The following is a 12,870-nucleotide window of genomic DNA, read 5'->3' as shown; positions in this document are numbered from 1 at the left end:
GTTTCATGAGTAGCGCTGAGCCAAGTCAAATCCCCACGACAGGGTGAGCTCCCATTTCACAGTCCCAGCTCCTGCCAACCTAGCAGTTCAAAAGCACGTCAAAGTGCAAGTAGATAAATAGGTACCACTCTGGCGGGAAGGTAAACGGTGTTTCCGTGTGCTGCTCTCGTTGGCCAGAAGTGGCTTAGTCATGCTGGCCACATGACCCGGAAGCTGTACGCCGGCTCCCTCGGCCAGTAAAGCGAGATGAGCGCCGCAACCCCAGAGTCGGCCACGACTGGACCTAATGGTCAGGGGTCCCTTTACCCTTTAGCTTTATAGAACAGGTGTGTCATGATGTCTGAGAACCTGCCCTCTAGCTTCTGGGTATACCAGGCCGTTGCCTGCGTCTCCTTGGCTCGAGCTGGTGTGTCTGGATGTATGAAAGCGCCCTTGACCTCATTCTTAACTCAGGTTCCTTGCTGAATATTTTTAACGCTTCTCACTTGGCCTGCGGGGTTTCTCCCCACCCCCAATGCTTTAGCTTTGCTTTTCTGCGCCACTTGAACGAATTTGAGGAGGTAGGTCATTAAACAGAGGTTATATATATAAAAAAGGTGCTTTAGGTAGACAGAAGGGAAAAAGAGGAGCTGGGGTTCTTGTTGATAAAGAATAATTTCCAGAGCAGAATCCACATGCTACTTGACGGAGATTAATTAAAAACACACACGCACACGCGCCGGAGTGCAGAGGTGACAGGTTTAATTAAAGAAATCTGTGTCGGATTAGACACACAAAGCATGTTAAGAGACACCTTTGCTTTGGGGATAACGTTAAACCTTTGGCTGGAGATCAGAGGGGCTCAGGATCCGACCTGTCATGAGGCTGGGCCACAAGTAACACCCTCATGACTTGCCTGCTGTCAAAGCAGGTGACTCGCAATTTTCCACTTTTAATGGATGTTGCGACACTTCTTCAGCGGCAAGTCTGGAAACCATTTCTGGGGACACCTTTGAAGTATGCTTGATGATGCTTAAAATAAATAAATAATATCCACCACACCTCCCACCTGAAGCAACCGGGCCCCCCGCTTGGGTTTGTTTGTCATAGTAAATCGTTCTACCACACAGGCTGCCTGCATGTCACAGGCTTAAATGTCCGCAAGTCACCTTGAGGGGGAGCAGCCGATTACACGATAGTATCAAAAGGGAAAGAGTGCTTTAAGCCTCCTCCTTACCCCCCTCGCAACATGCTAAATTGGTCTCCACGGACTTGCATAGCTTTGATCGTTTTCATGCTTCGGCATTAAAATGAGCTGCCTGGCAGCGGGAGGCCTGACTTCAGCTTGCCTCGTGATGGCGAAACGTTTCAGCAAAGAGGCCCGCAATGGGCTTAATGCAAACACACAAAGCAAGATTTACCGTCTTTCCTTGCTTCCGAAGTGATATCTAAATGGACGGAACAGGGTGGTCTGGAAGCTTCCATTGGTTCAGAATGTCTGCATTCAGATGTAATAATAATAATAATTTTATTATTTAGACCCTGCCCATCTGGCTGGCTTGCCCCAGTGAGTCTTCCAACACATATAAAAACATAATAAAATACCAAACATTAAAAGCCTCCCGACACAGGGCTGCCTTCAGATGTCTTCTAAAAGTTGTACAGTGGTACCTCGAGTTACATACACTTCAGGTTACAGACTCCGCTAACCCAGAAAATAGTACCTCGGGTTAAGAACTTTGCTTCAGGATGAGAACAGAAATCGCAGCGCAGCAGCAGGAGGAGGCCCCATCATTAGCTAAAATGGTGCTTCATGTTAAGAACAGTTTCAGGTTAAGAACGGACCTCCGGAATGAATTAAGTACGTAACCAGAGGTACCACTGCATAGCTATTTATCTCCTTGACATCTGATGGGATGGCTTTCAACAGCGTGGGTGCCACTGCTGAGAAGGCCCTCTGCCTGGTTCCATGTAGCTTCACATCTCCCAGTCAGGGAACCACCAGAAGGCCTTTGGAGCTGGACCTCAGTGTCCGGGCTGAAAGATGGGGGTGGAGACGTTCCTTCAGGTATACTGGGCCGAGGCCGGTTAGGGCTTTAAAGGTCAACACCAACACTTTGAATTGTGCTTGGAAATGTACTGGGAGCCAATGTAGGACTTTTAAGACCAGTGTTAATATGGTCCCGGCGGCCACTCCCAGTCACCAGGTTAGCTCCCGCATTCTGGATTAGTTCTAGTTCCCGAGTCACCTTCAAAGGTAGCCCCACAGAGAGTGCATTTCAGTAGTCCAAGTGGAAGATAGTCCAGAACATGTAGTCATAAGCCTTTAACCAACCTTGCCCAGTCTGGTGTCCTCCAGATCTTTTTGACCATAACTTTCAGCAGCCCCTTCCACCATGGCTGGGGCTGATGGAAGATACAGGCCTGGAAGGTTGAGAAGGTTGTCTTAGCAGGTGTTAAGCATATGCAGTATGGGCACACAGCCCATTTTGCTGCTGCCTTAGTCAAGCCTTAGAGGGACGCAGGTGGCGCTGTGGGTTAAAGCCTCAGCGCCTAGGACTTGCCGATCGAAAGGTCGGCGGTTCGAATCCCTGTGGCGGGGTGCGCTCCCGCTGCTCGGTCCCAGCGCCTGCCAACCTAGCAGTTCGAAAGCACCTCCGGGTGCAAGTAGATAAATAGGGACCGCTTACCAGCGGGAAGGTAAACGGCGTTTCCGTGTGCGGCTCTGGCTCGCCAGAGCAGCGATGTCACGCTGGCCACGTGACCCAGAAGTGTCTCCGGACAGCGCTGGCCCCTGGCCTCTTGAGTGAGATGGGCGCACAACCCCAGAGTCTGTCAAGACTGGCCCGTACGGGCAGGGGTACCTTTACCTTTACCTTTAGTCAAGCTAGGAATCAAACCACAGAATACGTCTGAACCCAGAGCATGGAGAGAAAGTCTGTGTGCATCTTAATGCATAAGGCTAAGCCCAGCCATGCTGCGATTCATTTCCCTTTTTCTGTAAGGGAGGAGTGGAGAGAGAAAGCTCAGGCTATGTGCATAGGATGTTTTTGTTTAATTATAGCGACTGCCTCTTTGTTAATGCAGTCGTCGTAGCTGCCAGCTTTGATCTGAGGCTGATAGAATGGATCTTGGTACACTCATTAATCCTCCACCAGTTTCGTTAGTTGCCAGTTCGTCTCCGGGCTCAATTCAAAGTGATGGTTTTGACCTTTAAATGGTCTGGGACCAGAGAATCTCAAGAAACACACACACACACACACACACACACACACACACACACACACCAAAAACAAAAGCTACACACTATCTCTGAGGTTTTTGTGTAGCTCCCCAAAAGGTCAAAGGCACATTCAAGACAGGAAAAACACTGGAGGTGTGAAGCAGGGTTAGAATCAGAGAGTTGGAAAGACCCAAAGGGTCTTCGAGTCCAACCCCCTGCAGTGGTGAGGGGCATGTCCTGAGGAGGGTTTGAAGGCCTGGAAGGCTATATTTCAACCCCTAGACCTGAGCCCTCACCTACTCCTTCACACTGAATGGAACAGGACATTGCCTTACCAAAATAGCCTCCCCTGCTGTGCTTTCTGGAAACTGGTATTCAGAAGCCTACAGGTGAAACTCGAAAAATTAGAATTAGAACAGGTGAAACTCGAAAAATTAGAATAAGTTCGTTTATTTCAGAAATTCAACTTAAAAGGTGAAACTAATATATGAGATAGACTCATGACATGCAAAGCGAGATATGTCAAGCCTTTATTTGTTACAATTGTGATGATTATGGCGTACAGCTGATGAAAACCCCAAATTAACAATCTCTGAAAATTAGAATATTGTGAAAAGATGCAGTAGCCATTCAATCCATAACACCTGCAATGGGTTCCTGAGCCTTTAATTTTTCGAGTTTCACCTGTGCTGGCCTCAGTCATGGACACAGAGTATAGCTAAGGCCATTGATAGCCTTTTCTTCCATGAGTTTGTCTAATCCTCTTTTAAATCCCATCCACATTGGTGGCCATCACTGCCCGGGGTGTGTGTGTGTGTGAATGTGTGAAGTACTTTCTTTCATCTGTCCCTGAATCTCCCAACATTCAACTTTGTTGGATGCCTGGAAGCTCTAGTGTTACGAGAGAGGAAGGAAACCTTTTCTCTGCCTGCTTCCTCCATGTCATGCATAATTTTGTAAAATTCCATCATTCAGCTTTTCTCAAAACTACAAAGTCCCCAACGCTGCAAACTCTTTGGGGGAGTCGATCATTTGGGTTGCCCTTTTCCGAACCCTTTCCCCACTCTGCAATAACCTTTTTAAGGTGAAGCGACCAGTGTGAGCACACCTTGGATTTGTGTAATGTTTGCTGTTTTGCTCAGGGCCGTCTTTAGCAGATGTTGCGCTGGGGTGCAAATATCCACCCAGCACCCCCAGATTACCATGCATAGTGTTGGGGTGGCCGTAGCTGCGCACTGCTAGCCATCTGGGGGGGCGCAACTCTCCCCCATGCCGCTGCAGGAGAGCGATTCCCCCAGAGGCTTGGGAGTGAAGTTGCACTCCGCCCAAGCCTCCATGGGAGGAGAGCACAGCTTCCCTCCTAAGCCTCTGTGAGGATCGCTCTTCTCCCGAGGAGGCTTGGGAGGGAAGCTGCACTCCTGCCAGCCTTATGGTTGGTGGGGTACAGCTGGCGGGCATGTAGGGAAAGGGGAGGCCACCGGCAAAGCCGTGCAACTCCCCCACTTGCTGGGGCACCCCTGAGAGGCCGGCGCCCTGGCGCGACGCACCACTAAGCTGTATGGGAAAGACGGCTCTGGTTTTGCTGCTCGCTCGCAGTTTGGATAGTTCTTTTCATTTCAGCGAGGCTAAGCAGTTTAGTATCATTAGCAAACATGGCCAGCTCCCTGCTGACCCCTAACTCTAGACCAGGTTTTCCCAAACTTGGGAGTCTCCAGCTGTTTTTGCACTACGACGAGGGCCTTCTGGCGGTTCCCTCATTGCGAGAAGCCAAGTTACAGGGAACCAGGCAGAGGGCCTTCTCGGTAGTGGCACCCGCCCTGTGGAACGCCCTCCCACCAGATGTCAAAGAGAAAAATAACTACCAAACTTTTAGAAGACATCTGTTTAGGGAAGCTTTTAATGTTTAATAGGTTATTGTATTTTAGTGTTTTGTTGGAAGCCGCCCAGAGTGGCTGGGGAAACTCAGCCAGATGGGTGGGGTATAAATAATAAATTATTATCATTATCATTATCATTATCATCATCATCCCTGACCACTGGACCTGCTAGCTATGGATGATAGGAATCGTAGTGCAAAACAAGCTGGAGACTCCCAAGTTTGGGAAACCCTAGTCTAGAAGGTTTATGAACAACTTTAAAAGCTCAGGTCCCAATACTGATTATTTTTTTTGTGGGGGAGGGCTCTTTCTGCACCCCTCCTTCAGGTGATCTGTCTGTTTATTCCTCCTCTCTGCCTGCTCCCCTGTCTAGAGTTGTGCCACTGAGCTATGCCCCTTTGCCACCCTTTCCCTCCCCCCAAAATAAGCCGCAGATCTATTTAGGAGAAGCCTGAACCATGTTTACGCTTCCTTATTTCAGGACAGGAAGAATGGACCAGTTCAAGACACAAGGCACCTTCAGCAAGGACAACAAAAGGAGGCTACAGAGAGCAGCCATATGCCAGATACTGATTACACTGTCTGATGTTGTGAAATACCCAATCTCCACCAGTCCTGTATACTGTTCAAAGTAATTTTTTTCTATGAACAATCCCTTTTTATTAAAATCAAAGTGCTTAATCTGAATGGACGGACTGAGCTTAATCTATTTTTTGCTGAATGAAAAGCCTGGACAGGAAGACACGTTGAAACGCGGAACTTTGTTATTTCCAGATTGTATTCGGGCGGGCATGGGGTGGGGGGACAACCGATAGGTGATCAAAACAAACAAAAAAGAGAGAGAGAAAAAATATAACCTTTGATTAACTAGTGTTAAAAACAGCTAGGTTTATTAAATATGTTAATCCATGATTTTAACCTAAGCGTAACCTTTTATTTTAAAGGTTTTCGACAATTTAGTTCTTCTAGTTTTTATCTTTCAACCATTTTGCTAGTCTTTCTCTTTGCAAACCTACGTAAAAAGGGAGGCAGATCACAGATGCAAATAATGTGGTATTTTGTAACTTGAGTCTTGAAATGTTCTGTAGTGTTAAGCAAAGATTACTCTTGCTTGATACTAAATAAACTTTTGAAAGAAAAATCAGTGTGTGTGAGAGTATGCATTATTTATTTAAAAACCTTCATAAATAGTAGTAACCAGGGAGGGAGTGATTTTTAACAACGATCAATATTAAATTGCTCCTACTAAAACACTGTACAACTATTTGCTTTTTTAATAAAATGGTATAAACCTAAAGGTGCATTTCATTATATTATAGATATATATATAGATAGATTTATACATATATTTATTCACCTATACACAATATAGACTTAAAGGCTTTTAAAGGAGTTATCCAAATGGTATCGATCTACTGGATTTCCACATTTTTTAAAAAACAAATTATTGGTTTAAAATAGTTAATGCTTTTTCTGAAACAAAAAACTAAAAAAAAAACACCTGTGACTTAGTTTTCATCTTGTTGAGCATTTCTTCACTTAGTGCAACTTCGGAATTTTTGTTTGTTTTTTGAGAATTTTGGTACCTTAATGACCACCTCACTCCGTGCTGGAAGCAATAAACACAAAGCTTTTAAAGACTTTCTGACTTGAGTAATTGAGGTCGCTTTCGTCAGAGGCAGAGGATGTGTAACCCTTAAAACGGTCTTCATTTGCAAAGGTAAATAAATCAAATAAGATTTTAATCTCACTTAATTTATCTTAATATAACCAATAAAAGCAGGGAAGGGTACAAATTAGCAAGTTCTATTTTAGATTATAGAAAAGGGAGGCTTTAAGATCACCACCTAAAATTTCATATTAAAAAGCTTAATTTGTTCTAGTCATCTAAAAAGCCTTAGTTCGGTCAGTTTAATTGGAGGAAATTATTCCCTATTAAACAAATGTAAAACCTCATAACTAGTAACTTGTAATCCTATAATTTATGGACAACTAATGTAACTAAGAACTTAAAACATTACAAATGTGTGTTTTTTTCCTCTAAAGCCTTTTCGTAATTGTTGGTTTGATGTCTTTTAATAATGATAACTATGAACTGCTACCTATTTTAGGTTTTAGAATTGTGGGGTGTTTTAGTTAGTAAAAAGAAATCTTTTCTCTTGTCAGGAAACACTGAATGCCAGGGGAAGCCAAGAAGATTAAAAACATGTTTCTGTTGACGCATTGGTAGGTACCTGTGCTTATTTTTAAACTTGATTAATGGTATGCTGGGGGAAAATATCTATAACGAGTAAACAACATTTCAATCTGTTTTGCATCTTTTTACCCACCCTTACAATGGAAATGGAGTAAGCCTACATACCAAATTCTGTTACTCAGGGCTCGGGTGAGATACTGCATTGGTATCTTGTTTTTGGATAACATGCCAAACTGTCGTTCTTCACCTGAGTCTATTGTAAGCCATGGTTTGGGAGGGAACGGCAAACGAAAACACCACATGACATTTTAGAGCTGGTTTGCAAGTCGTCGTTACAGTGATTGCTCCGCCTCCAAAATTTGTGCAAGTGGGAACTGAATTTGTGAAGTTGTCTGTACAAATGGAACTGGTTTTTTGTGTGTTTACCCTTTATGGTTTGTAGCTGTTTTTTATCTTTGATTGTTCCAATCCACTCTGTGGCCTTTTGGGGAAAGAAGGGTAAGAAAGCCAATGAAGTGTGTGATCTGATGCCTGGCATGGGGCAAGTAATGACCTGAGTCAGCCAAAATGGGGGTTCCAGGCACCCCTGATCCACTGCTCAGCAATGCTCGCAAAGCCCTGTGCAAGGCAGAACCATCAGCTGGTTGTTGGGTCTTGTCCAGGCTCCTGCAATGCACCCCACAAGATAAGGGAAAGGGACCCCTTACCGTTAAGTCCAGTCGCAGACGACTCTGGGGTTGTGGCACTCATTTCGCTTTATTGGCCGAGGGAGCCGGCGTACAGCTTCCGGGTCATGTGGCCAGCATGACTAATCCGCTTCTGGCGAACCAGAGCAGTGCACGGAAATGCCGTTTACCTTCCCCACGGAGCGGTGCCTATTGATCTACTTGCACTTTGACGTGCTTTCGAACTGCTAGGTTGGCAGGAGCAGGGACCGAGCAACGGAAGCTCACCCCGTGGTGGGGTTTCAAACTGCCGACCTGCTGATTGACAAGCCCTAGGCTCTGTGGTTTAACCCACAGCGCCACCCTGCCAGATAAAAGGTAAAGGTAAAGGTACCCCTGCCCGTACGGGCCAGTCTTGACAGACTCTGGGGTTGTGCGCCCATCTCACTCAAGAGGCCAGGGGCCAGCGCTGTCCGGAGACACTTCCGGGTCACGTGGCCAGCGTGACATCGCTGCTCTGGCGAGCCAGAGCTGCACACGGAAACGCCGTTTACCTTCCCGCTGGTAAGCGGTCCCTATTTATCTACTTGCACCCGGAGGTGCTTTCGAACTGCTAGGTTGGCAGGCGCTGGGACCGAGCAGCGGGAGCGCACCCCGCTGCAGGGATTCGAACCGCCGACCTTTCGATCGGCAAGTCCTAGGCGCTGAGGCTTTAACCCACAGCGCCACCTGCGTCCCTAACACCCTGCCAGATAGCACTCTGCAAAAAAGGTACCTTCCAGTGTGTCAAATTTGGCCCCCAACAGGTAGGGGAGATAACAGTCTGGCTCACTGGTCAAACAAATTTGCCGACCCCTGTTTTGGGCAATCCATCTAGCCAAGCACACTTGGTAGAAATGCACTCATCTCATTCCATAAAAATAGGTTGCTGTTAACCAGCTAGTCAGGCCATCTAACTCCCTGTTTTCACATCCTATCTCTGTGTTTGTGCTGTGCTTTAAAAATTTACGCACCAAGGAAAGCTCAGTTCTGTGGCTCCTATCAATTCTGCTACCTCTTCCTTTTACGTATGCCATTTCTTCCTTGGGCATCTGCTGGGAAGGAACTATTAATTTATTTATTTCCCACCCTTCATCCTAGAGTTGGGTTACAACCTTAAAGCGCGCTATTAAAAGAACAGTTCAAAACAAAAAATAATAATAAAATGGGTCCCGACTTCAGGTGTGTCATCAGAATTTCTCTGGAAGCTGTAGGTGAAAGGCGGTATTACCATTGACACTTTGGAGAGACAGCTGCAGTGCTAACGCTGCTAGTGCATTTTGAACTGGCAGCAGTTGGCACAGCCAATATATGTGGTTTTTGCCAAACACCCTGGATTGGTGTTAGTCTAATAGTTTTTGCCAAAAACCCTGGATTGGTGTTAGTCTAATAGTCAAAGCAGGGACGCGGGTGACGCTGTGGTCTAAACCACTGAGCCTAGGGCTTGCCGATCGGAACATTGGCAGTTCAAATCCCCGCGGCGGGGTGAGTTCCCGTTGCTCGGTCCCTGCTCCTGCCAGCCTAGCAGTTCGAAAGCACGTCAAAGTGCAAGTAGATAAATAGGTACCGCTCCAGAGGGAAGGTAAACGGCGTTTCCATGTGCTGCTCTGGTTCTCCAGAAGCGGCTTAGTCATGCTGGCCACATGACCCAGAAAACCTGTCTGCGGACAAAAGTCGGCTCCCTCATCCAGTAAAGTGAGATGAGCGCCACAACCCCAGAGCTGTCTGCAACTGGACTTAACTGTCAGGGTCCTTTACCTTTACCTTTTTTAATAGTCAAAGCAGACTAATCCCCAGAGAGCATTGTTATGTGGAAACATCCTAAGAAGCTGAGTCGGGAGAGCACGAAACTCTTGATCTCAGAGTTCTGGGTTTGAGCCCCATGTTGGGCAAAATATTCCGTCATTGCAGGGGGTTTGGGCTGGATGACCCTTGTGGTCCCTTCCAAATTTACAATTCTACGATTCTAAGCCAAGGTTCAGATCTCACTCAGGAGACTCTTGTGGTCCTCTGAATAAGAATGGATTGACCCATGCATGCCTACTTTCCTTATTGCAGTAGAACATGTGAACTATCTTTGTGTCTGTTCGAATTGTAGTATCTAGTCCGACCCCCTGCAATGCAGGAACCTCAGCTAGATCATACATGACAGATGGCTATCCACCCTCTGCTTAAAAACCTCTAGGAAGGGAGAGTCCTCCTCTTCGGGGAGTCTGTTCCACTGTCGAACAGCTCTTACTGTCAGACAGTTCTTCCTGATGTTTAGTCAGAATCTCCTTTCTTGTAACCAGAAGCCATTGGTCTCCGGAGCCTCTGGAACAGGGGACAAGAAGGTTGCTCCTTCTTCCTCGTGACAGCCCTATAGATATTTAAAGAAGAAGCAAAATGATAAAACAACTTGGCCTTTGGTGTTTCACCTGGGATGGCTGTTTGCACATGAAAGCCATCACTGGAGGTTGAAGACATGAAATAATGCTAGCATTTGATAACTTGGCCTAAATTCACCCCCATAACCTTAAAAGTGCTGGCAATCACTTGAACCAGACATTGCTCCCCAACCTAAGAAACGTTTTTTAGTCTTGCAGGGTGTGATCTGTTTCTGAAACCTTAAGTGTGTGGAAGATTTACATATAAGCAAACTTTAAATATAAGCAAACTCTTGTGGGGGAAAAGTCTAGCATTAAAGAAAGCAGGTTTATTGTCCTCCTTCCTTGAAAAAGATTTTTTGTGTATTTGTACACCCCAAACAAGATCTTGCAGGATCACTTGTGATGGAAACAGTCAGAAGATCAGACTCGATGTTCAGCAAATCTCCATTTCCTCAAAGTAGGAATATAGCAACTCTTCGAGATTTAAGAGCTTGAAAGGAGGATGTGAAAACAATTATTCTGTTTTGGCACAACAGAAAGCCAATCCAGGTCTAAGTTTAATGCTCCAGGACTTTGTTCAGTCAACACATAATCACAGGAGCACAATAATTGCCTTGCCTGCCCTGATTCAAGTCCAGCATCCTATTTTCTAGTAACGACAAACCTCTAGAAGAACTATGGGCCCTCCAGATGTTGCTAGAGTGAATCTCCCATCATCCTTTGGTGACGCTGGGACTTGGGGCTGATGGGAGCTGGCGTTTAGCAACATCTGGAGATGCTCAGGTTTTTATCTGTCCAGTTACAGGTTCCCAAGCAGGGCCTGATCATTGCAGTCTTTCCCCCAAAGCCTGGCTCGCATGGGATTGGTAAACCTGTGCCAGGGCTGCACCACTTCCCACAACCTCAGTAAGAACTGGGTCTTTAATTCCCTGGTGTCTGTGTCTCAAAGGCATTAACACTGCTTCTTGAACATCAAGATTTGCTTTTCCCAAAAGCGCTCTGACACTTTCTGTGCACACAGCAGAATGATGTCTCACTGCAAGTAGAAAACTTGTACATCTCAAACCCCGCTGAGCTTTCTTCCTGAGCTGCTAGGCCTTCGTTTTTCTTACGTGTCCAGGGAATTAGTTTACGCAAGGAGAAATGTCACCTTCCACCTGCAGCCCAAAGTGAAAGCTTCCCCTCTGCTGTTTCATCCTGTTGCATATGCAGGTCAGGCCTGAGCTGATGGCTGTTAAACACCTCTCTGTAGCATTTGTAGGGTTTTCATTTGCTGATTTATGCCACCCCTGAATGTGTGACAGCTGCAGTCAAGATAGGCCTGTCTATGGGATATCGCTGCTAGTTTTCATCCCTCAAGCGGGGTGTGAAAAGGGTGTGTTGTTCTTCTCAAAATTTATCTTTAGCCTGCCCTTTGCGATTGGTCATCTCTGCTTAACAGGACTCACTTGTTTTGTTCTCGGATATAAAAGGTTGCCCCGCATAAATCAGTAACATTTCTAATTGGTGCTTTCCACCACCTGCAACGTGATCGTCCCCAGAGCGTCACCAATAATTATTGGTTCCAAGAATACATACATATGTGTGTCTTTTGTTCTGCTGTTTTCCAGGGACTTTGCACGCTCTTACGGACAGATTCGAAACACCCCCCCCTCACCGACGTGCCTCAGAAACAATAGCCAGCAGCTCTTTGAAACTCCACTTTGACTTCCTTTTTAATGCTACCTGCTGTACCCTAGACTTGACAAGATGTATAGTTTTTCAGACCTCAGTTTTAACTCTATAATAATGTTTATTCATTTACCGCTGTAACTTTGTGAAGACATTAATAAAAGATTTTTTCCGTTTCATTGTCCGGCGCAAACAAATATTGATTCTTTATCAGACGCTTGTAAGCTTTTGCACAGTGTGAGAATAAGCTTGAGGGAGTCTCTTTCAAACTAGCCCATTACCAAAAAGAGCTTATCAGCTGTGTGTGTGTGTGTGTGTGTGTGTGTGTGTTCACGCAGCAGCTGCTGCTAAGACAAGTAAACCGAAGAATGTTGCAAAAGCACTTGTCTAAATGTAAACTTACATGCCCAGAGCACAAGCTGGCTAAGGGAGAAGGATTTGGGGATGGGAGGGGGAGCCACACCTGATTTCCTTACTGTTGGATGAGCAGTCAGGCGACCTAAAATTCTTCTGATTTCCGCATTATGCATGCAAAATGTGCATGCTGCCCCCTGCAAAACATAAGCACATGACAGTTCCTAATTCAAGGTGAGCAGTTTGCGAGAAGTCTCTGCCACATGCTAAGCCTGCATAACTGCAGTTCATGTGCCCAGGCTTTCTTCCTGCTCTCCCATTCAGCAGCAGACCTCACTCACGCTGTAACATGCATTACTCTTCCTGCAAGCTCTCCCTTTGCCAAACTCCTCTTCCAATCTTTTTCCTTCTCGTTCCAACCTCTCTCCACATCGGCAAAGTTGCCTAGTTTCACTGTGGCTCCTCCACTGCCCATTCCGCTTTTTATTCTCTGAAG

General features: G+C 45.9%; 1 protein-coding gene across 3 annotated transcripts in view; it reads left to right on the top strand.

Moving 5' to 3' along the window:
* KHDRBS3 (KH RNA binding domain containing, signal transduction associated 3) overlaps positions 1-12,199 on the top strand; it is a 113,943-nt gene extending 101,744 nt beyond the window's left edge. For 2 of the 3 annotated variants that reach the window (XM_083749344.1, XM_083749342.1), the window contains exons 9-11: positions 5,561-5,710; positions 7,246-7,305; positions 11,960-12,199. Coding sequence is in view for 2 of the 3 variants with exons in the window: in XM_083749342.1 (XP_083605468.1) it covers positions 5,561-5,652 (92 nt within the window). In the remaining variant the exon portion in view is untranslated. Of the gene's footprint in view, positions 1-5,560; positions 6,800-7,245; positions 7,306-11,959 lie in introns of all 3 variants that reach the window. The other variant, XM_083749343.1, reaches the window with a different exon arrangement.
* The last annotated feature ends 671 nt before the right edge of the window (positions 12,200-12,870 follow it).

This window comes from Podarcis gaigeae, assembly GCF_964106915.1.
Source record: "Podarcis gaigeae genome assembly, chromosome: 7".
Classification (NCBI taxonomy): domain Eukaryota; kingdom Metazoa; phylum Chordata; class Lepidosauria; order Squamata; family Lacertidae; genus Podarcis; species Podarcis gaigeae.
Note: the sequence above shows the minus strand (reverse complement) of the source record. Positions and strands in the feature narration are given on the sequence as shown.